This window comes from Balaenoptera acutorostrata, chromosome 3 (genome assembly GCF_949987535.1).
Source record: "Balaenoptera acutorostrata chromosome 3, mBalAcu1.1, whole genome shotgun sequence".
Taxonomy (NCBI): Eukaryota; Metazoa; Chordata; class Mammalia; order Artiodactyla; family Balaenopteridae; genus Balaenoptera; species Balaenoptera acutorostrata.
The window spans coordinates 35,896,203-35,921,055 of record NC_080066.1 but is presented as its reverse complement, the minus strand read 5'-3'; the positions used below and the strand labels follow the sequence as shown (position 1 = coordinate 35,921,055).

The 24,853-nt window shown below is 40.1% G+C and overlaps 1 protein-coding gene across 1 annotated transcript in view; it reads left to right on the top strand.

The window, feature by feature from the left end:
* ADAMTSL3 (ADAMTS like 3) overlaps window positions 1-24,853 on the top strand; it is a 389,643-nt gene that overhangs the window by 158,696 nt on the left and 206,094 nt on the right. Inside the window, exon 7 of the mRNA XM_057543842.1 lies at window positions 10,512-10,638. Within this exon, the coding sequence (XP_057399825.1) occupies window positions 10,512-10,638 (127 nt within the window). The remainder of the gene's footprint in view (window positions 1-10,511; window positions 10,639-24,853) is intronic.

Genomic DNA, 24,853 nt, shown 5'->3' with positions numbered 1-24,853 from the left:
AAGAGCTAACATCTTGATAATATTGAATCTTCCTATCCACAAAAAAGGAATATCTCTCCATTTATTTAGTTCTTCTTCAATTTTTTCCACCTGCTGGATCTATCCATTTTTGATAGAGGGGTGTTGAAGTCTCCAACTATAATAGTGGATTCATCTACTATTCCTTGCAGTTCTGTGGGTTTTTGCCTCGTGTATTTTGGCATTCCATTGTTAGGCATATACACATTAAGAATTGTTACGTTGTCTTGGAGTATTGACACCTTTATCATTACATAAATGCCCTTGATAACTCCCCTTGCTCTGAAGTCTGCTCTGTCTGAAATTAATATACCTACCCCTGCTTTATTTTTATTAATGTTAGCATATTGTGTCTTTCTCCATCCCTTTACTTTTAATTTATAGATGCTTTTATATTTAAAGTGGGTTTCTTCAGACAACAGATAGTTGGATCTTGTTTTCTGATCTACTGTGACATTCTCTGTCTTTTTAATTGCTACATTTAGACTCACTGCCATACCCCAGTACCCTGACAATGTCTGGCCCCATCAATAGGTCCTCACTTAAAAACTGGTTGAATAAATGAGTCTTGTCTACTTGCAAATGCAGAGGCTTTTCATAACTCTTGGTCTTTCTTTCATTTCTCTCTCAGCCTCCAATCCTGAATTTTCTAGTTCAAGCTTGATATCCATTCTGGGAGATTCCACAAATTCCTCCAATACACCATCGGAATTCCTCCAATCCCGCCCCCACCTTCTCAAATGAACTAGTATTGTTCTTCCCAGATCCACTAGTTATTCTAACTGCTATTTCTATTCATTTCTGCTTATGACACCACAATTCTCAGTGTTACCTTCCTGAATTCATATTGTAGTCACCGAGTGTATTTGCTTGCATGTCCTCTATCCCTGTACCTCTATCAAATCTCTCACATTTTACTCTTCTTTCCTCTCTCACTTTCACCTTTCTACCCCAAGACTAAACTAGTCAGTCTCCCTTGGTAGCCTAACCAATCTCTCTTCCTTTCTTTCCTACTCTTAAACCATCTTATTTGATGTTTGCTGTTGCTTAATCTTCCCTAAGGTCAGAGTTTACTACTTCATTTTTCTATCTCATATGCTGTCAATGGTTTCCCTTTGTAACCACCAGTTAACTTTTGAGCTCTTCCACTAAATGATAATAATAGCTATTATTTGTCAGTAGAATTATGCTTTTTTGTTTTCCAAGTTTTTGACAATGAGTGTGTATTGCTTTTATAATGAAAAATAATTGTTATTAACAAACAATTTAATCTGGGCTAAAGAAGAGCAATGTGATCAAGGTAATGTTTTGACACTGAGGTTTTGAAAAGTTGAGTAGAAGTTACATATACCAAGATGAGGAAGAGAATCCCAAGCAGAAGGAATAGCGCTGGTGAAGAGATGTGATAGTAGGTGTGTTTAAGCATCTTTGACTCATTCTGTAGAGCTGAGGTGAAAAATACCTGTGGGATAATGCTTGAAATTGAGGCAACAGATGTATGTGGAAACCAATCATGAACTTATTCTGAAAGTTATAAGAGGAGAGGAGCCACTGAAGAATTTTATAAGAAATAGCTGAGTTGGGATTGTTTTTAGAAAGATCACTCAAGTGGCAATGTGGCAGATTATTTGGGGAAGACAGGGTTGGAGCAGATAATAATAGGTCAAGTTGGGATAACAAGAGCTTAAAGTAAGGTGGACGTAGGGTGACTGAGAAGGAGAGACAAATTCTACAGATTAAAGAAACAGATCTTTTAGGGCTGGATGTCTGATTGGATGTGGGAAGAGAGAGAGAGAAGTTGAGAATGATGTCTGGATTTCTGACATAATAACTAAGTAGATGATGAGGCCCTTCACCAAGACAGAAAATACTGAGTGAGGACCAAGTGTGTGGGGAAAAGATGATGAGCCTGATGTACCCATGGATATCCAAGTTGATACGTGAATCTAGAGCTTAGGAGAGAATTCTAGACGAGGAATATAGATCTGGGGGTCGTCCCATGGTTAAAGCTAATGTATGTCCTTAGGGACTGAATGAGAAGAGCATATTCCCAAGGACAGAGTTCAGGCCCCATCATTTCAGGGGCAAGCATTGGAAGAGGTGCACATGATGGAGACTACACAAAACAATCTTCTGTGTAATAGAAAACTGGGAAAAAACAAGATATGGGTGAGTGAGTGTTTAAGAAGGAAGTTCGCAGTGCCAAATACTTCAGAGAAGTCAAGAGGGAAAAGAATTGAAATATGCCTGCTTCATTTGGACCAAACAGAGATCATTGGTGACCTCAGCTTAAGCAGTCTCAGTGACATGGTTGGAGTGAACACTGCTTGGTGCAGGATGTATTAGTTTCCTGTGACTGCTTACTGTCTCTGAGCCTTGGTCTCTTCAGTCTGTATAAAGGAGATGTTACTCTCCTTATAGGCCCTATTTTAAATTTGTTCTTTCATTAATCAACTATACTCCAATATAAAATAAAAAGTTAAAAAAAAAGAAATGGTATGGATATTGACTCTTTATCTTATGAGGTGTGGAAGGCTCAAGAACCTGTTACACTGATAATTACAGAATTGCCTGCAAAAATAAAAAGTATTCTCAAATAAGAAGGATAATCTGACAGGATGAAAAGTTACCCATAGAGTACAGTTCATCATCCTCATTACCAAACTGTTGATGGTCTAATATTGCCCAGTTTTGCTGAACATGTAAACCCAGCTCATCATTGAGACACTGTCTTGCGGCCTTTCCTTTCAGACTCTCAATGCAGCAGGAAGGGTCTGAGGACAAGAGAGGCAGACATGAACTAAAGGTACCACTGGAAAGAAAGTAATTTTGAATCATGCTGAAAACTCACGTGTAGCCTGTAAACCATTAAACAAAGTTATGATAAATATAGACACAAAAATCCTCAACAAAATACTAGCAAACTAGAATCCAACAACACATTAAAAGGATCATACACCATGATCAAGTGGAATTTATCCCAGGGATGCAAGGATTCTTCAATATGCACAAATCAATCAATGTGATACACCATATTAACAAACTGAAGAATAAAAACCAAACGATCATCTCAGTAGATGCAGAAAAAGCTTTTGACAAAATTCAACACCCATTTATGATAAAAACTCTCCAGAAAGTGGGCATAGAGGGAACCTACCTCGACATAATAAAGGCCATATACAACAAACCCACAGCAAAACATCATTCTTAATGGTGAAAAACTGAAAGCATTTCCTCTACGATCAGGAACAAGACAAGGAGGTCCACTCTAGCCACTCTCATTCAACATAGTTTTGGAAGTCCTAGCCACAGCAATCACAGAAGAAAAAGAAATAAAAGGAATACAAATTGGAAAAGAAGTAAAACAGTCACTGTTTGCAGATGACATGATACTATACATAGAAAATCCTAAAGTTGCCACCAGAAAACTACTAGAGCTAATCAATGAATTTGGTAATGTTGCAGGATACAAAATTAATGCACAGAAATCTCTTGCATTCCTATACACTAGTGATGAAAAATACGAAAGAGAAAGTAAGGAAACAATCCCATTCACCATTGCAACAAAAAGAATAAAATACCTAGGAATAAACCTACCTAAGGAGGCAAAAGACCTGTACTCAGAAAACTATAAGACACTAATGAAAGAAATCAAAGATGACACAAACAGATGGAAAGATACACCATGTTCTTGGATTGGAAGAATCAATATTGTGAAAATGACTCTACTACCCAAAGCAATCTACAGGTTCAGTGCAATCCCTATCAAATTACCAGTGGCATTTTTCACAGAACTAGAACAAAAAATCTTAAAATTTGTATGGAGACAGAAAAGACCCTGAACAGCCAAAGCAGTCTTGAGGAAAAAAAAAAAAAAAAAAAAATGGAGCTGGAAGAATCAGGCTCCCTGACTTCAGACTATACTACAAAGCTACAGTAATCAAGACAGTATGGTACTGGCACAAAAACAGAAATATAGATCAATGGAACAGGGTAGAAAGCCCAGAGATAAACCCCCCCACATACGGTCAACTAATCTATGACAAAGGAGGCAAGAATATACAATGCAGAAAAGACAGTCTCTTCAATAAGTGGTGATGAGTAAACTGGACAGCTACATGTAAAAGAGTGAAATTAGAACGCTCCCTAACACCATACACAAAAATAAACTCAAAATGGATTAAAGGCCTAAATGTAGGACTGGACAGTATAAAACCTAGAAGAAAACATAGGAAGAACACTCTTTGACATAAATCACAGCAAGATCTTTTTTGGTCCACCTCCTAGAGTAATGGAAATAAAAACAAAAATAAACAAATGGGACCTAATGAAACTTAAAATCTTTTGCACAGCAAAGGAAACCATAAACAAGATGAAAAGACAACCCTCAGACTGGGAGAAAATATTTGCAAACAAAGCAACTGGCAAAGGATTAATCTCCAAAATATACAAAGAACTTATGCAGCTCATATCAGAAAAACAAACAACCCAATCAAAAAATGGGCGGAAGACCAAAATAGACATTTCTCCAAAGAAGACATACAGATGGCCAAGAGGCACATGAAAAGATGCTCAACATCACTAATTATTAGAGAAATGCAAATCAAAACTACAGTGAGGTATCACCTCACCCCAGTCAGAAAGGCCATCATCAAATAATCTACAAACAATAAATGCTGGAGAGGGTGTGGAGAAAAGGGAACTCTCTTGCACTGTTGGTGGGAATATAACTTGATACAGCCACTATGGAGAACAGTATGGAGGTTCCTTAAAAAACTAAAAGTAGAATTACCATATGACCCAGCAATCCCATTACTGGGCAAATACCCAGAGAAAACCATAATTCAAAAAGGCACATGCACCCCAATGTTCATTGCAGCACTATTTACAATAGCCAGATCATGGAAGCAACCTAAAGGCCCACTGACAGACAAATGGATAAATAAGATGTGATACATATATACAATGGAATATTATGCAGCCATAAACAGGAACAAAATTGGGTCATTTGTAGAGATGTGGATGGACCTAGAGACTGTCATACAGAGTGAAGTAAGTCAGAAAGAGAAAAACAAATATCGTATATTAAGGCATATATGTGGAATCTAGAAAAATGGTACAGATGAACCTGTTTGCAAGGCAGAAATAGAGACACAGATGTAGAGAACAAATATATGGACACCAAGGGGGGAAATGGGGGTGGGATGAATTGGGAGACTGGGATTGACATATATACACTAATATGTATAAAATAAATAACTAATGAGAACGTACTGTATAGCACAGGGAACTCTACTTCACTTCGCTGTATAGTAGAAACTAACCCAACATTGTAAAGCAACTATACCCCAATTGAAAAAAAAATGTATTGAGCAAAAAAAAAAGAAAGAGTTGATTTTGCTGTTAAGGACAAATGTTAAATAGATGGCTTTATAGTGATTTTTTTAATTTATAAGGCAGCATGAAAATAAGTACAACTAGTTTGTGTGATACACTTAAAAAACATTAAAGTTCATTTTAAAAACACTCAAAAAAAATAAATTCGTTCTTTCATGAACAACATTTCAGGAGCCCAGCAGAACAGCTGTCACACAGGAGCCCTGTAGGCTACACTGGTTCCCTTTCCCTGGTTTCTCCTCGTGGGCACTGACCAGAGCTCCCTCTTATTTGTCTAAAGTACATAGTTTGCTCCAGTAGTTTCCAAGGTTTGAAGGCGATTGCAGGATAAAGTTGGTTTTCAATGCCGAATTAGTTCCTTTAAAATGTGTGCTTCCTATCATGTTTCTGTGAGTCTAATGAGTAAGTGGATTCTTTGGGCAGTCATAGGTGATACCTTGCTGAAAGCTGAGTGATCTTCTGGCAAAGGCTATTCAGGTCAAAAGAATTGCATGCCCTTCTTCAAAAGTGACTCAGACGCTTCTAAGTTGAATTATCTTTCCTTTCACAGGACAATGTTCACATAAATTCCCTTTCCCATACAATGTGGCCATGGCTGTCCACAGCCATTAGGATGGGAGAAAGTAAACTGTGATTCTCTCTGATTGCCTTAGGATCAGTGAACTGAGCCCTGATGTTCACTTGACAGAGACTACAAATAATTTTTGCAAGTGTGTTTACAGTTTGCTCATTTACATGACCCTGTCACCGTGCTCCTGGGAAGAACCTCCCATTAGTCTGAGCACAGCAGACAGCATGAGACAACTATACTCACTGAATGAAATTTGCTTCTGCTTTGGAGGTCTGATTTTTATCAGAAACAGGACCTGGTTGGAACCAGATCTGCAGAACAAGTCTGATTTATCATTCACGTTTATTGAATTCCTTGATGACTGTGTAAATGAAGAAATCACTTTGTATTTCTAGTAAAAAGAATAGCATCTAACACTTACTGGGTGCTTACAAGGTGTCAGGCATTGTCTAAGCACTTTACTGTGTTAGTTCATCATACACTATGAAGCTGGGATAGTCATTATCCCCACTCTGTCTGTAAGGAAACTGGAATTTGAAGAGGCTAAGTCATTTGCCCAGACGGCACAGCTAGAAAATGGTAGAGCTGGAATTTGAACCCAGGAAACCGAATTCCAAAATCTGTTTTCTCAACCATGGCGCTATACTGATGATATTTGTACGTTCTGCATTGCTACAAATATAGCCAAATTTTCTAGCTGGAAGTAAGATGTGATTCTAGTAGACAGCAGTCAGAACGATAGGTGAGTGATGCTTAGACAGTTTAGTATAGAGGCTGAAACTCAAATATCTACCCTCCACTCTGGAAGAAAACTGCTCAAGTCTAGTCATAGTGAGTGATGAGGGCTGTCATGAGCTGGAGAATACATATCTGCTCATTAATATGCTCAAGGGGGCAACCGTGTATAAACATGTCAGAGTTTTCATTTGTCAACAGGAGCCAGAAATCTGGATTTTAATGTGAAATGGCCAGTTTCAAACAACCCTTTGATGTTAATGACCCTGCTCTATCCATTAATAGTTAAATAGTGCTCCAGTATAATACAGGCTAGGTTTTTCCTTCAGTAACCAACAACCCCTAAAGCTCTGTGGCTTAAAACAATTAAAGGTGACTTTTAGCTCATGCTACTTGGCCAACGTGGGTCAGCAGGAGTCTTTGCCCTTGAACGTCTCAGAGACCCAGACCGAGGGAGGCTTTATTGGAACATGTTTTGCATAATAACTACAGCAATGAGAAGGGGAATGTGTGACTCACACACTGACCCTTGAAGCTTCTTACAGAAGTGACACAGACACTTAGACTCATATTTCGTTGGCCAAAGACAGTCAATGACCACACTTAATTTCTAAGGGGGTGGGGAAGTGCAGTCCTCCATGGGCTGGAGAAGCTAAATATTTCTGAATATTCCTAATGACTACCATAGCTCCATATCCTCTGATTTTTCAGGCAGGAATGTTTGAATTTTTTGTAAGGTAGAATCCAATTTTCAGAGATCTCAAGCAGAAGTTGACTCAAAAAATTATTTGCTTCTTGAAGGATTATATTTGACTGAGCTGAAAAATTCATGTTTTGCTTCATATGGAGTAATGACCCTTATTTAAACACTGACTTCTATGAGCTGATTAAGAAATCATATGCCAGAACTATGAAATAATCCTTAGCTGAAGTGATGATTTATATATGTGTATTTATTCCCCAAAGCACTGCTCATATATCTTAAATTTTTGTTTATATTATCCCCTATGTTGTATAACTTGTCTCATTAACTACACTGTAGAATATGAATCTTGTATTACTAATTTATACTCTGTAGTGCCTGGCTCTATAGAAATTGGTTGTATATGGATGTTAATAAATTTTATTGCTATGTTTATCGATTAGTGGTTTTAAATCATTACCACTAGAGATCTTGACTTCAGGAAAAGTCACAGAAGTTGAAAATAGTTGAGGCAATTCTTAGAAAGTTGCTCAGTGTTCATTATGATGTGAAGTGAGAGCCAAAATTCAGTAGTCCCTCAATTTCAAGGGCAGTTCTGGCTTATACCCTATGAATCACAAGGCAACCAGAACTTCTTTTCAGATATTATTTTTCTGTGATGTTTTCACATGCTTATTTTTGGCTGTAATATTTGGATGAACTGTAGCTTTAAAAATTATGAAATAAATGTCAGTGCTCAGGGGGGTATTTGATTGCCCAGGGTTTTGCAAGGCTCTAAACACTCTTCAAAACAAGGCCATCCTAGCTCCTAAACCCACACCCTTCCTGGATGACCAGATAAAGGGTGATTCTCATTCTCATGAAATGCAAAGTGCTCAGGGACACAGATGTGTGAGGACAGAGCTTGGCCTAGGAACAGTGTTTCTATAATTTGATGGTAGAATTACTACCCTTTGAGAAAGTTGTGTGAACACAAGTTACTCACTGATTGAATCTCAACCACGCAAGTGTGTTTCCAAACTCAATCACTCTTAAGTTATTCCACATGTACTTGTAAATATTAACATAATGGCCTATGCAACTGGGTTCATTGTTGTCCATCTGCTGATACTAAAGGTGAGGAAGGTATAGCATACTGTTAGGATTCTGCTGTCAGATGAACTGGGTTTTAAAACAGGTTTTAAAACAATACACTAGTTGTGTAATGTAGGAAAGTCATATAACCTCCGTGACACTCAGATGCCTTATTTGTAAAATAGAGATAGAAGGTATCAAAAGGTTGCTATGAAGATTCAATGACGTAATGTGTATAACATACTTGGCATAATGCCAGGTATGTGGTAAGCATTCAATAAAAATCAACTATTATTATTAATATTTTACTATTATCTTTATAAAAATCATATAATCAGGATTGAAGGGTCTCAAAGGATTCAGCTGCTCATCAAATAATTTAATCCCCTCTCCAATTTTCCTGCCAAAAAGTCTCCTACCCAGCCCACGGTTGAATATTTATTGTTGGATAACTCTGACTTTAAAAACTTTCTCATATTGAACTAAATTATGTCTAAACCTGTAGCTTTCACCGTTTTTGAAAATACACAGAACAAATGTAAACCCTTTCTTCATGACAGCCCTTTGTGAATTTGAAAATATCTCTTATCATAGGCTTTTCCTTAACCTTCCTTGGAACTTTTCCTCCCTCTCCCTGAAACTTTGATTTGCTCTTTTTCCTTCCCTTCAGCACCAACATTTTGGAAAGAATAGTCTATAGATGTGGTTCCAGGTTCGTCCTGTTTTATATTCTCTTCAACACCTTGGATACAAAATCGGATCCAGCAGTTCTCCAAACCGAAGCACAGGGGCTCAACCCCGCAGTCAAAACAAAATGAAAAACAGAGAGAGGTTAAAGGGGCTCTCTTCTGTTGAGCCCTTTGAGTATTCTAATCACTGTACTAAGAGTTGCACATACATTTTCTCATTTCATTCTTAGTAGACCCTACGTGGAGTATGTATTATTGTCCCTATTTTACTCTTGAGGAACATGAGTCTCCTAGAGTTTGAATTGTTCAACACCCTGCAGCTTGAAAGGGGTGGTAGGACAGGGCAGGTTTTGTAAGTGGGCTGTTTGCCTCTAAGGTCTCTGCACTTACACACCAGGCATATAAATACAAATAAAGCTGAATGTGTATGCAGAGGTAGAGAGAAGCCAGCTCATCAGTTAATATTATTGGGCGCACATCATGTAAAAGACATATTTGTAAAATAAAAAGAAATATAAGACATAGCCCTTTTTCTCATACAAGGAAGCTCACGGTCTAGCAAACACACACACACAACTCACAAAAGCAGTAATTCACAAAAGACCGAAGGATATCAGTATAAGCATATTCTATGAGATAGCTCTCTCATTAATTCCTTTCTTATATTTTAAAAATTGTTTATAAAAGTTTTTATAAAGATTGTATATATACAAACACACACATATATATATAATGACATACAGGTAGAGATAGGTATATGTATAGATAATGATAAACAGAAGGAAATGCAAAGATACAAATACAGAATATAGAGAGAGATGGATATATCATCAGTACTAAGATACAGGTATAGATTGAGATTAAAAACAAACAAAAAAATTAAAATAAAACTATGGACCAGAAGGATATACATCAACTTCAGAATAGTGGTCATTTGGGGGAAGAAATGAGAGAATAGGACTAGGATACGGATAGAGAGGGAAGGGGTGGGGAAAGAGGAGAGAGGAAATATCTGTAATGTTCCATTCATTTTATGTACATAAAATATCTGAATAAAATTATAAATAAAACACTAAGAGTGGGAGTGTCAAGGGGCAGTCTCAAGTCTTTTTTAATTCTTCGGGCTTTGGAGAAGAATCATATAAACGACAGGGTACTGTCAAGCTTTATATATTATTATATCTTTTAAAAACTATATTCTCATAAAAGAGAGCCAACTCGTACATTTAAGAACGGTAACACCATAAATACGGTTTCTGACATACAGAAGGTCTCACATCCCCGTGTCTCTACCCGCTCCTGACCGCCGTGCTTCTGTCTGCAGGCAGTGGGCTGCGACCGGCAACTGGGGAGCAACGCCAAGGAAGACAACTGTGGCGTCTGTGCTGGTGACGGCGCCACCTGCAGGCTGGTGCGGGGACAATCAAAGTCACAGGTTTCTCCTGAAAAAAGTAGGTTTTAAACCCGATACAATGTTACCATAAAACATGTGCTTTAGACCGTCTGATACTAGAATAACATTTTCCTAATGCTAAGCTTTTTCGCTGGAAAGAACTTTTGACCCGTGTTCTAAAAGACAAATTTCTTCCAAAAAGTGTAGTATATCAAATTTTTATTCCCATTACCTCTTTTTTTTTTTTTTTAAGATTTTTTTTTATATGGACCATTTTTAAAGTCTTCATTGACTTTGTTACAGTATTGCTTCTGTTTTATGTTTTGGTCTTTTGGGCAGGAGGCATGTGAGATCTTAGCTCCCCCACCAAGGATTGAACCCACACCTCCTGCATTGGAAGGCGAAGTCTTAGCCACTGGACCGCCAGGGACGTCCCTATTCCAATTACCTCTTCTAAGACTACCTGTTTCTTTGAACATATGCCAATACAGAGTATAACTATTTTTTTTTAATTTGCTGATTTTTTAAGGTAAACTATGAGTCATTATTTTTTTGCCCCCCTCCGATTGCTAACAAGGTAGAAAATATCGTCATGCATTTTTTGCCCATTTATACTTCTTCATGTTTCAATTAGCTGCTGAAGTCATTTACTCTTTTTCCTATTTGGATGGTGATCTTTTCCTCACTTGTATCATGAATATATACTATTTGTCTGTTGTACCTATTTCTAATGTTCTCTGTTTGTCATTTGACTTTAAATATTGTTTGTGTTTGTAGAATCAGTAGTTTCTAGGTTCTACATATTCAGACTTTTCCATCTTTTAAGTTCAATAATATCTGCTTAAAAAATTTTTTTCAAAATTTGGGGGTCAGTCAACTTTTTCTGTAAAGGGCCAGAGAGTAAATATTTTAGGGCTTTTCAGCCCATATGGTTTCTGTCTCAACTACTCAACACTGTGCTGTTACCAGGCAAAAGCAGCCACAGACAACCCGTGAACCAATGGGCACAGCTGTGTTCCAATAAAACTTTATTTACAAAACCTAGCCTGCAGGCTGAATTTGACCCTCAGGCTGTAGTTTGCTGACCCTTGCCTTAAAGGGAAAAAATTATACATGTGCACATTCTGCCAGTGCTTTTTTTATGTGTTCCTACTTTATTTTATTTTTTTATAAATTTATAAATTTATTTATTTATTTATTTTTGGCTGTGTTGGGTCTTTGTTGCTGCACACGGGCTTTCTCTAGTTGTGGCGAGCGGGGGCTACTCTTCGTTGTGGTGCGCGGGCTTCTCATTGTGGTGGCTTCTCTTGTTAAGGAGCACGGACTCTAGGTGTGTGGGCTTCAGTAGTTGTGGCTCGCGGGCTCTAGAGCACAGGCTCAGTAGTTTTGGCGCACGGGCTTAGTTGCTCCGCTGCACGTGGGTTCTTCCCGGACCAGGGATCGGACCTGTGTCCCCTGCATTGGTAGGTGGATTCTTAACCACTGCACCACCAGGGAAGTCCCTGTGTGTTCCTACTTTAAACTCTTTTATTTCTTTGTGTTTATTTGGATGTAACTTATGAAATAGGGATTTTACTTATTCTTCCAAAATGGGGAGAACCTTGCAGGAGGGGTGGAAGGTGAGGAGGATTTTCCAGGCAGAGGAAACACAAAGTTCATGGTGTGACCCTAGAGGGAAGCCTGGACTTTGTTGAGGAACTACTAGGATTGCACATTGGTTAGGGTGGGGGATAAGACAGAAGGCAACCATAAAGGCCTTCATCATTGTGCTTCACATTTCAGGTTAAATGGAGTCATTGAAGCCATTTAGGCAGTGGAGTGGCATGGTTAGATTTGTGTTTTAATGAAATAATTCTGGCTGCATGTGGAGGTGAGCCGGGAAGCAAGGAGTCTAAGCAGGATGCTATTTTTAAATACTCCAGGGTGTTTGCAATAACGAGGCCTTGGTCGGGAGTAGTGTGGTGGGAGAGGTAGAGGAAGGAACAGATGGGAGAGAGATTTAGGAGAGTCAGTTGAGTTTGATAATTTTTTGAATGAAGACTGTAAGAGAGGAAAGAAAGGTAGGATGTTGCAGATTTTCCAGCTTGAACAGCTGGGTGGATTTATTTGCTGTTCATCAGGGTAAGGAATGCATGGAGAGGAGAAGCATATCAAAGATAAACGTTCACCTCCTTGGGTTTTTCTTCTTTCCCGAAATTTGGCCCCTTCAGTATTCAGTGCCTTGGTACGTATCTGATACCTTCAAACAGATGTTGATTGTCTTTGGAGTGGAAGAGTTGATCTGAAACATGATAGTCCATTGTTGCTAGTGGCAAATCCCCATCTTGGTGGTCTTTAGCTATAAATTAGCTGAGTCCCTCCAAAGAGAGTATATAGAATGTATCAGGAAGTCATGACAATTTAGCCAGGGAAAAAGTTTAAGGGAATTCAAGTGAAAAGATAATGAAAAGAGTAGGTAAACTCAGAACTTAGCCAAAGCAGTATGGAAGCTGAAGGAATAAGTAATTCCAAAAAGGAGGTAATAGTCGGCCATGTTAAATGCTGTTTTGAGGTAAGCTGGAATTAAGGTCCAAAAATTTCTCTTTGGCAATTTGAAGCCAAATTTGTGACCTTAGCAAGAGTGGTTTCAATGAACTTCTGGCTGAAACCAAAGCCTGAATGCAGTGGGTTTAGGAGTGAACAGAAGGTGAGAGAATGTATCAAGGGAAGGATTTTCCCAGGAATAAAGGAGGGGTACACACCCACACCATGTCAAGAACTGGATAACTACAGGCACCCTTGAGAAATTAACTGTGTTGCAATACAGTGTTTTGTCTTTTTTTTTTTTTTTTTTAACTCTGTTCATTAGGAGGCAGAGTCAGCTGCTTAAGAGTGAGGGCTCTAAAACAGATTCACAAATGGGGATAATAATTATGCTCAGCTCTTAGGGTCATTGTGAGGATCAAATTGGACTATATATGAAAAAGTGTCTGACGCATAGTTAACACTGGCTGAAGGATAAAGAAGATGAGGCAGATGACCCTACCCTCCAGCCATCCTTTTCTTCATTGGAAGCTATGATCTCTACACCACTTCCTTCTTCTTTAGGATAAAACATTGGCAAAGGGATTAACAGTAGAAAAAACAAAATTTTAAGTACAACAAAATATCTGTGCAAGCTTTGGGAATAGTTGTAGCAGGAGGGTGCTTAATGACTTGAGAAACAGGTTTAATATTCTTTCATTGCAAAAAGTACTATCATATAAATTGTCTGTTGCAGACAATAAGCACGAGTGGGTGTTTTGTGAGCTAATACTATGGTGCCAAGGAATTATAAAAAGATTTCAGGCTCCCTAAAATATAAATAAAAAATATAAAAAATAAATAAAACGAATTCACAGATGCAGAAAACAAACCTGTGGTTACCAAGGGGGGGGTACAAATTAGGAGTTTGGGGTTAACAGATACAAACTACTATATATAAAATAGATAAGCAACAAGGATATGCTGTATAGCACAGGGAATTATACCCAATATCTTGTAATAACCCGTAATGGAATATAACCTGCAAAAATACTGAATCAAGATGCTGTATACCTGAAACTAACACAGTATTGTAAATCAACTATATTTCAATAAAAAAAGAAAAGAGTGAGGGCTATCAGGGACTCGAGAGTGCTCCCATCAAGGAAAGGAGGATAAGGAACTTATCAAAGACAGTGAGGAGGGGAATTCCCAGCGAGTCTCCTTGCTCTCACTGCTGGGGTCCGGGTTCAATACCTGGCCGGTGAACTAAGATCCCACACACCACGCAGCGCAGCCAAAAAAAAAAAAAAAAAGACAGTAATGAAGTAGAGGAGTAGCTGCAAAGGGGCCTAGGTGAGATTGGAAACCATGAGATCCATGGGCTTCCTGAAGGAGCTGGCTTTGAGTGGTGGGGTACAAGTGAGAGATGCATTCTATGGCAATTCACAGAAGACCCAACTTATAGATACAGGAGTTTACATATCTCTTCTAACAAGAAGTCTGGAGTTGGCAGTCAAGTTTGGGGAAGCTGGTTTACTATGTTTTTGAGGAACCAGGCTCCTATCTCTCCTTCATCAGCTTAGAGCATGGCTTTCATCTGGGGTTGCTAAGTCACTATTAAATACTCAGACAACACATCCGCACAGCAGATGATAAAGAAGAAAGTGGTGCAAAAGGCATTCTTTTAATACTGTGCCCTTTAGTCAGGAAGGGAAGTCTTCCCCAGGGAGTTTTGCCTTGCTGACCAGAACTGTGGCATATGACACACTGGCTTGTAAGGAGCTGGGAAACCAAGTATATCACATTCCATCCATTCTGTTGTTAGTAATATTGATCTAATGCTTTATAATTCCCAACATTCTCTTCAGGCATAACATTTAATTCCACTAGCCCCCTTACACTGTGGTTTTGACATTGTCCAACCCATTTTACAGGTGAGAAAACTAAGGAATAGAGAAGTTAAGGAATATGATTAAGAAATTGGAGTCTGGGGCCAGACTGCCTGGGTTTAAATCCTGGGCCTGTTGTTTGCTAGCTCTGTAAACAGAGCAAGTTTTTGAACTTTTCTGTGTATCTTGACTTTCTCATTTTAAACTGGGAACAGCGGTTGTACCGCCTTTGTGGAGTTATTGTCAGGATTAAATAAGTCAGTCATGCCGAGCATTCCAGATAGTGTCTGGCATCTAGAGAGAGCTCAGTAAATGCTAGCAATATTTTTATTAGAAATATTGCTTGTATGGGTACCAAAGGATGTCACACCTCTAACATAACATTAAATGTAAACAGATTTCGAAATCAACACTTGGTCCACCGGGACATTGTTTTTGAGAGAGCTACTGATGGGTGTGGAGTAAAGTCTTGTCAAAGGTGTCAAAACACAGTGAATTGTAGGAGAAACCAAAGATAGAGGAAAGAATAAGATCCAGAGGAAGACAGTGAAGAGCCAGGCAGGGCTGTGAAGAGTTAACTAGGACAGCTTTGGGATGAGAGGACTAATGGGGGAAAATCATCACCAGCTCAGGCCTTGGGGAAGTGCCTACAGTTACTGTTGGCTTTAAAAAGTGTGGAAATCTCATCAGAAAAGATGTCATCTTGTCAGGGTCTGAGAGAGATTAGAAATTGAGAAAATTCTAATTGAACCAGAGTAGAAGCTGAGTGAAATTGGGTCAAGAAACCAGTCTTTTTGGAGAAGTATGTGGAAGAGGCCCTGGGGTGGGAGGGGATGGGATGGGGGCTGTGCTGGCTGAAAGGGGCTTACCTGCTTGACTGCATCGTTCCTCACTCTTGATAAGGTACTTCATATCCTCTCTCTCTCTCTCTCTCTCATTGAATTTCAGCTTTGGGATTATAGATCCTTTCGAGAATCTATTGATAATTAGGCATTTTCTCTCCAGAAAAATGCATGTGTCCCCATAAGCCCCAAATTTGCCATTCTGATTTTTTTGAAGGGGTCTCAGACCCCTGATGCCAGTTCAGGACAATCCAGGAGAAGGGCCCCTAAAAATCTAATATTTTTGATTAATTTCTGCAAAGGAAGGGAAGCTGGAGCTCACAGACAGATCCCTGAATGCAGTGAGGAGAGCTATGCGGTGAGAGCTGGGGGCATCTCGCCAGCTGCTGGCGAGTCTTCAGGCTCTATATGCCTGTGCTGGGGCTGAGGCTAAAGTTAGCAAAGATGCCTGCCTGCATGAAAACTCGGTGCTTCTCACCCTCGCTTTTCCTTACGGCCCCTTCATGTCTGTTGCTGCTCTGAATCTGGCCAGCTGAAGCTGTTTTTGGCTGGGGTTTTCCACGGGCCATATGGAAGCACTTCCCTACAATCGTGCTTTGTGTGAAAGAAATGTGGGAAACGAAGCCACGTCAATCCCTAAGTGTGCATCACCAGACCTGTGGGGTCCACCAGGCTCCTCCGTCCTCACCTTGCCAAGCAATCGTTCCCATCTTCCCCGGGACTTAACACTGAAGGAGGCCGTGGCCGGGAGACGCTATTGGCACAGCCCTGCTCTGGAGAAAGAGCACAAGGTTGCTCAGGGGCCCTCGTTTCCATCCTGCAGGGAGGCAGATTCAAGGTGTAAGAGCCTGGAGCCAAAAGCTTTGCTATGAGAAATATCAGAAATTAATCCACATACAGCATGCATATTTCCTGTTCACAGGCAGAAGGAGAGAGACTGAACTAACTTAACAACTGGCATCAATAACTTTGGCTGTTGGAACAGGGAACTGGAAGCCACTCAGTTTTTGTTTCTTGTTTTTTTTTTTATTTTTATTTTTTTAACTCATTTGCGGGTTTTTTTTTGGTTTGTTTTTTTAAATTTATTTATTTATTTATTTTTGGCTGTGTTGGGTCTTCGTTTCTGTGCGAGGGCTCTCTCTAGTTGCGGCAAGCGGGGGCCACTCTTCATCGCGGTGCGCGGGCCTCTCACTATCGCGGCCTCTCTTGTTGCGGAGCACAGGCTCCAGACGCGCAGGCTCAGTAGTTGTGGCTCACGGGCCTAGTTGCTCCGCGGCGTGTGGGGTCTTCCCAGACCAGGGCTCGAACCCGTGTCCCCTGCATTAGCAGGCAGACTCTCAACCACTGCGCCACCAGGGAAGCCCGCCACTCACTTTTTAAAGAGGGAAAGCTCTAAAAACAGCAACACCCCTATTTGGAGCATCTTGATTTGGTACTTAGGGACTCACTTGTTTTTCCAGGTTTGCCCATTATTTTGGTCTTGTCCACACAAGGGCACGCACCCATGAGACAAATAAATAAATAAGCTCAGCTTGTGTGGTCTGAGCTGTTTATGTAGTTGACCCTTGAACAACACGGGTTTGAACTGCACGCTTTTGGATTTTCTTCAGTAGTAAATACTACACGACTAAATGATCTGCGGTGGGTTGGACCCACCCACTCGGAACTGCGAACAGATATGAGGAACTGGGTATAAGGAGGGCCAACTGTAAGTTATACTCAGTTTTTTTTTTTTTTTTTTTTGGCCGCGCTGTGTGGCATGCAGGATCTTAGTTCCCCAACCAGGGATTGAACCTGTGTCCCCTGCATTGAGAGCACGGAGTCTTAACCAGTGGACCGCCAGGGAAGTCCCTATACTTGGATTTTTGACCAGAGCGGGTTGTCGCTCCTAACCCCTGCGTTGTTCAAGGGTCAACTTGTACATTTTTCCCTGGTGGCAACTAAGCCTACTGATACAGTGCTGCCTAAGGCTGAGCTGGAACACCAGCATTACGCTTAACTTTGGACATTGTGAAGATAACCACACCTTCTTACAAAGCATCCCTGGGTACTCCTGACAGATATAGCATCCTGGGCTAGGCGGACTGTGGGGCTGCCTCAAGGGCAATTCTCACAAGGTTTTCTCTTCATACACTCTTCATTTCTCCTTTGACTGTCATTTCCAAAGATAATCTGTACATTTAACTTATTCCATAACAAAGAAGACTGTATCGGCTTGCTGACATGCTAAACAGATTGGTTTCCCTTCCTCCTGCCTTCTTATTTCATTTTTTTCTGCCTCCTTATTCATCTTTCTTGGGCAAGATTCTGATGGATAAAACTCTTATGCTAGAACTGTGTGTGGCGAAAGAATATTCAAACCAAAGACCCTGTTCATTTTATTTATTTTTGACTTTTTAACGTTTTTTTAAAATTTCTTGGCTGCGCCGCACAACTTGTGGGATCTTAGCTCCCCGACCAGGGATCGAACCCGCACCACCTGCATGGAAGTGCAGAGTCTTAACCACTGGGCCACCAGGGAAGTCCCAGACCCTGTTCTTTTTAATGGGATGTTCCCCCATTTAATTCACGAGAGAGAGCATGACATGGAAGAAGATCCCAAGACTGAAAATCTAGAGCCCTGGGCTTTCGCCCTTGCCTTGCTCTTTCCCATGTTTTTATGCTTCTTCTATGTCCTCTGCATGAAAAAAACCAAGAGGAAAATGACATGCAGGTGCTGTTGAGAAAGGGTGTTATGGAGGCTGATTTTCACAGAGTAGCCAGACTGACCAGGAACTCCCCAGCTTAATACCTCTTTTGTGAATTGCCTTTATTTTTACGCTTATAATAAAATCCATACCCCTTTCCATGACTTTCAAAGTCTTGTGGATCTGGCTCTTATGTTACGTCATGTGTACCATTTTGCCCCTCATTCACTAGTCTCCAGTCATACTGACTTTCTGGATGATTTTAGAATGCCAGGTGCCCTTTTCCTCCATGGCTTTTGCATCGACCAATCCCTGAACCTGCAACATGCTTCTCCCAGCTCTTAACTGGGCTGCCTCTTTTTCAACCTTGAGCTCAAGTGTCACCTCCTCAGAGAGGCTTTCTTTGACCAATCTACCTAAAGTCAGCCCTTCTCTTTTCTACTTCCTTCTTTGCCTTTATTGCAAGAAGTAATTATTTCATTTACAGTTGTCTCTTAAATAACATGGGTTTGAACTGCGCAGATCCACTTATATGTGGATTTTTTTCAATAGTAAAGACTACAGTACTATATGATTCTCAGTTGGGTGAATCCCCAGATGCGGAGCCTTGGATACAGAGGAAACACGGATACGGAGAGCCGACTATAAATTATCCTCGGATTTTCAACTGCGTGGAGGTTCAGTGCCCTTAACCCCCGTGTTGTTCAAGGGACAATTGTATTTATTTGTTTAATTGGTCTCTCCTACTAGTCAGGCATTGCAAAAGCAGACACCATGTCTATGATTTTCACCATTTTATTGGTGAAATAAATGCTTGTATAGTGCTTGTATAGTACCGAGCACATCACAGGAGCTCAATAACTGTTGCACGAATGAATACAGGCTCTTTGCTGGAGACAGCTCTGCTTCCTATTATGTTTTCAATGAGACTAAATAATATTGTGCAACAGAACTGGACTGGAAGCCAAAGACTAGGGTAATAACCTCTGCTTGGCCACTATCTGTGATCTTAGGCAAGATCACAAGAACTTTGGCTTTTTCATCTGCGTCCTGAGACTGTTAGCATAGATGATTTCTAAAACATCTTTTATTTCTGAAAGTCTATTAAATATATTTGTAATTTATTCCTTATTTTCAAACACAGAGATCTTGGGATTAAATGGAGGTTAGAGAAGTAAGTCCTAGGATCTCATATGAAGAATTTTCCAAAGCTTTAATGAAAAGGTTCCACAGAGATGGCTTGTCTTCTTAAAGAGCGCAGGAGATTTTACATATTTATATTTGTTTACACAGCCTTCTTGGCCCCAAATTCCCCAGATTATCCTTTGGTGATAAGGATGCCTTCTACCCACCCTGGTACAGGGGAGGGTACCTTCCCCTGAGATTTATCTCCTGCTTTCCTCCAGTGGAGGGTAAGAGTGTCCTTCTTGCACTGGTTGTTTCTCAAGTACCTTTAATTCAAAATAATCAGTATGCCAAAGTGGCATATTTTGGGGTGACATATTCTGAACCTCTGCATCCCATTACAGAGTCAGAAGGCAAATGACCATTTAGTCCTCACCAGGCTCTTGATTTCTTAGATGCAGTATGAAGGGCAGAAAAGAACTGTCACACTAGGATGCCGGGGAACATCCGGACAGAAAGATGTTGTTAGATGCTATATGTAACATAGCCCCCTCTACCGCGTGTTATTCAAAGCTAGTCCTGGAAACGAGCACCAAAGCATACACTGTTAGGCACCCTGCCTGTTACCGTGCTCTTTTGGGGTAAAGGCATTTTAAGCCCTTAAAGAGATATACCTCCAGGTTGTTTCTACATAGACAACAGGGCTAATAGCTAAGGACACTCAATTTGCAGATTCAGCAATAAGAGACATCCATGATGTAGCACGTGAGCAGCTCAGGGCAGGAGTAGGGATGTCATCGCAGGGCGGGTGTAGGTATGGGAATCGGTTTTCAGCATGCAGCCGGTTGCTCTCACCAAGTCAAATCCCTGCCGTGTCCCTTCTCTACTTTTGAAAAGATGGTTGTTAATTTCTGATTTTTACTTTGCCCATCTTCGTTCCCTGGCACGTCTCGTTTTTCCCACCTCTGTGTCAAAAGGCAGCATGTGGACAGTCCTCCAGCTTCAGAATCCGTGTGGCCACACACTGGCTTTCCCTTCTTTCGCCCCCCCTCAGTCCCCCACCACGCTCACAGAGGGACCAATAGACTCGAATCAAACTTGGCTGCCCTAATTTGGAAAGTTGTCAGCCCCTGTTCTACACAATGTCGTTTTAGGTTACATGATGCCAAGTGGTTATGGGTGTGTAAGAGCGTTAATAAACACCATTTTTGTATTTATATGTTTTTCAGTTTACAAAAGGAATGCTTTCACACCCATTATCTCTCTTTAAAGGAAAATAAGTATTATTTTTCCATTTTTTTCCATAGGGTTATTATTAGTATTAGCATTAGCATTTATTCAGATACTTTTCTTCCTTTTTTAAAAAATAAGTCCTTTGTTTTTTTGGGAATGGAAAGGAGATTGGAGGGTGTGTGTGTGTGAGCCTAAAAAAAGCTGAAGAAGATAAATGCAGGGTCAAGAAAGTAACAGGAAATATGCTTGACCGAAAGTTGTGTTCGGCAAAATACCCAACCAGATTTAAAAAATCAAAAAAACAAAAACCAGGAATGGAAAAGTGGGAATGAGGTTGTTGAAGTGAGAGTAATAAAAGAGTCCATCTCTTTTCTTGCGTTACCACGGAATGTGTGTATTTAGGTTGGTGTAGTCCTAGTTTGACTTTATAGTGAAAATAAGCGATCTGGTATAAATTACAGTCCTTCTGGGCTGAAACTGATGTTTATTGATTAGTTAATATTGTGTAGACAATTTATTTCCCGTACATCTTGCTACTTAGCAAAAGTGTGATTCTGCGACAGGAAATGAGACATAGAAAAAATATGATGGAACAGCTGGACTTGAGCGTTTATGTGTGGGAGGGAAGTTAGTGGGAGCAAACTTCGTAGATCCTTGGGTCAGCCCAGTGATTGCAAAATCAAATAAGTGAAACCCATAAAATCAAAGTCTGTAAAGAATATACTTGTGATGGGAGAGTTTGGGTTTATACAATTATAACTTGGTCTCAACAGTAGAAAAGTTGAGTGCAGTTTTTGGTTCTGACCCCAGCCCTACTAATTAGGAAGTCTGTGATCTTGGGCAAGTCACTTAAACTTGCAAAACTTCAGTTTTCTTAATTGTAGGTATGGGTTTTTACTAGAACAAAGGAGGCATTTATCTCAGGTTACCTAGGATTGTGCCTGGGGGCATAGTATGTGCTCAGCGTGATTTTAATAACTTTTGCTTACCCAGTCCTACTGGTGGTTAAGTTCTTCTAAGCCCTTTGCGTGTATTATGTTATTAAATCCTCTCAACAACCCCTTGAAACAAGTATTCTTATTATCCTCATTCTACAGATGTAACTGAGACACAGGAAAGGTAGGAACTTGCCCAAAGTCATACAGCCATTGTAAGTGGCGGAGCTGGTATTCCAACCCACGTTGTCTGGCTCCAGCGTCTGTGATCTTAACCACGATTCCATATTGCCTCTCCCAGTAGTTTGTAGAGTAAAAATAATGCAAATGACATTTAAATTGTGATAAGAAGAAGCCCTGGAAGATGGCACAGTGAGTAGCAGTATCAAGGATCTCTTACCCCAAATTTCAATGAAAAAATTTTGAAATAGTTCCAAATAATGAAAGTGTTCCCCAGGAACCAGTTCCCAACACCACCACCAAATCTGGGTATTCCCAGACGTGGAGTTGATGTTATGAACATTGTAGGATAGGGTAGAGAAGAAGCCTTCCTCCATCTGGTATGTTCTCAACCATTAGATTCTACACCATTAGAAAGTATAATATTTTAAAGCAGCCTCAGAATCAGACCTGATTAGTGGCCTCATATGCAAACTTGTGAGAAGAGGTTTTAAGTGGTCTATAGTTAACCTGTCCTGAAACACAAGAAGCAGCTTGCTCCTATGAGATCTGGGTCTAGCTCCAGACTGAGGGAATTAACCTGGAGGCCATTTGTCTGGGGCTTAAAAGTGTCCCATTGTAACAGGGGAGACAAGGAAAGCATGATAGCAGTATTTATATCAGAACTAGTAGAATCTCAGGCAAAAAAAAAAAAAATCAAAGAGGAGTATTTTATATCCACCAATAATCAAAAAACAGTCTTAAAAATTTGTGAATACCACTACATCAAAATGTATAAAGAAAACGAAGCCCTATAGGTCTGTAAGAAGAAATTGAAGCAAATAAAACTTCTATGAAAGACTTGAACACACGTCAGTCAGTAGGAGCTGCACAGCAGAATTAGTAATATTACATTAACAGGTATTACTGAGCATTGAATTCTGACGGAATGTAATGTCTTTTCAAGCATTTATGGACCATTTACAAAAACTGATTCTATGCTAAACGCCAAAGAATATTGTAAAAAAAAAACCAAAAAAACACCTCAATAAAACAGAAACCATCAGAAGAGATCTCGCCCTGCAGCTGCACCCATCCATTCTTTGCTCCCTCCCATTACAGAGGCACAAGTGTCTGTCTTCCTTTCCAAGGCTAATTAATCCCTCCATCTGTGTCCTGGATTCCAGCCCCCTCTACTTCCTCAGGGATCTCATCCCACCCATCATCCCCTCTCTCTTCTTTATCCTCTCTTGTCTCCTTTTCCCATCAGGGTTAAATGTGACCAGATGTCTTCCATCTTAAATAGAAGTATAATTTACAAAATATGTGTGTGTGTTTATATGTATACGTATATTAGTATGTGTGTGTATATATACATCTTTTAAACTCCCTTTCTCCAGCTACCACCCTAATCTTTCACCTACCTTTATTGACAAGTTTTGGAAAAACTGTTTACATTTCCTGTTTCTACTTTTTTGTCATCATTTATTCCTCAAACCACAGCCTCCTGTGCTTACTACCCAGTTGAAACTGCCTTTACAAAGCCCATTAACAAGCTTTTTACTGCGTCATCCATCAGCACTTTAAGCCCTCATCAGTAGAACATTTGGTACAGCCGACCCCTCCCTCCTTAAAATTGTCTACCTCACAAGGGTTCTCACTTTATTTCTGGTCAGACCTAGAATTGTGCCATTTCCTGCAGAACGGTAAAGAAATGCTGAAAAGTTTGTGACTACGGAACCATCCCTGCTTCCTGTCCTAAAGACCTGGAGTTTTCCCTCACCCTGGGTCAGTGCTATTGGAAACATATGGAGGCTGCTGGATGGGCACATTCTTGGGCCCCACCCTAAACTTCTGGGTCAGGATTTCTGTGGGAGGAGCAGGAATCTGTGTTTTAATAAGTTCCCCAGGTGATCCTGGGAGGCACTGCCCTGTAAAAGTACCACAGGGACGTCAGATGTATCAAACTGTTCTGTAGGAGAGTTACAGAAACAAAAGGGAATTGCAGTTTAGGAGGAGAAGGCATTTAAAACTGTACAGCAGAGATTACTTTTCCATAATCTAAGGACATTGAATCCTTTCCCTACTTTTTTTTTTTTTGGCTACACTGCAGCATGTGGGATCTTAGTTTCCCAACCAGGGACCGAACGCGCTCCCCCTGCATTGGAAGCACAGAGTCTTAACCACTGGACCACCAGGGAAGTCCTAATGACATTAAAGCCTTATGTGGGGACTCTTACAGGTTGCTCCACCTTAGCCTTGCCCAGCTGCCCTGCAATGTGCATTTCCCCACAAGTTAGTACTGTAGGCGACTGGGGGTTCATTGCTCTCTACACACATTTCCCCCGAGTTTGAACCATCTGGCTAAAATAAAGTGCCAGGGGTTCTAGTCTAAGAGGTTTCACTTAAGTGTGTAATTGTCAATGGATGGTAGTTGGAACACACACACACGGACACACACACACACATACACACATACATGCACATACTTACACAGGATAAATGCTTCTCAAAGACACTATAGCCTAGTTCACAAAGATTTTCTAAAAGAGTGCTTAGCCCGGTTGATCTACCCAAACAGGATTTCTTCAGCTCAAGAAAGCTTTCTAATTTGTTATTTTCAAAACAATTTTTTGTTACATAGATGTCTCTTTTATTTAGACCATTTATTTTTTCATAATATTGACTTTTTAAAGCGTTCATCCCAGTTGTCTTATAGCATTTCCCATATTCTGGGTTTGTCTGATTACCATTTAATTTGTTGATCTCCCTCAAGTATTTCCTATAAACTGAGCTGTGAGGTACAGGGCTTGATTAGAACTGGATTGAACATCTGTGTGATGTCAGCCTTCCCAATATTAGTAATGCTATGTTTGATCACTTGTCTAAGGTGGGGAC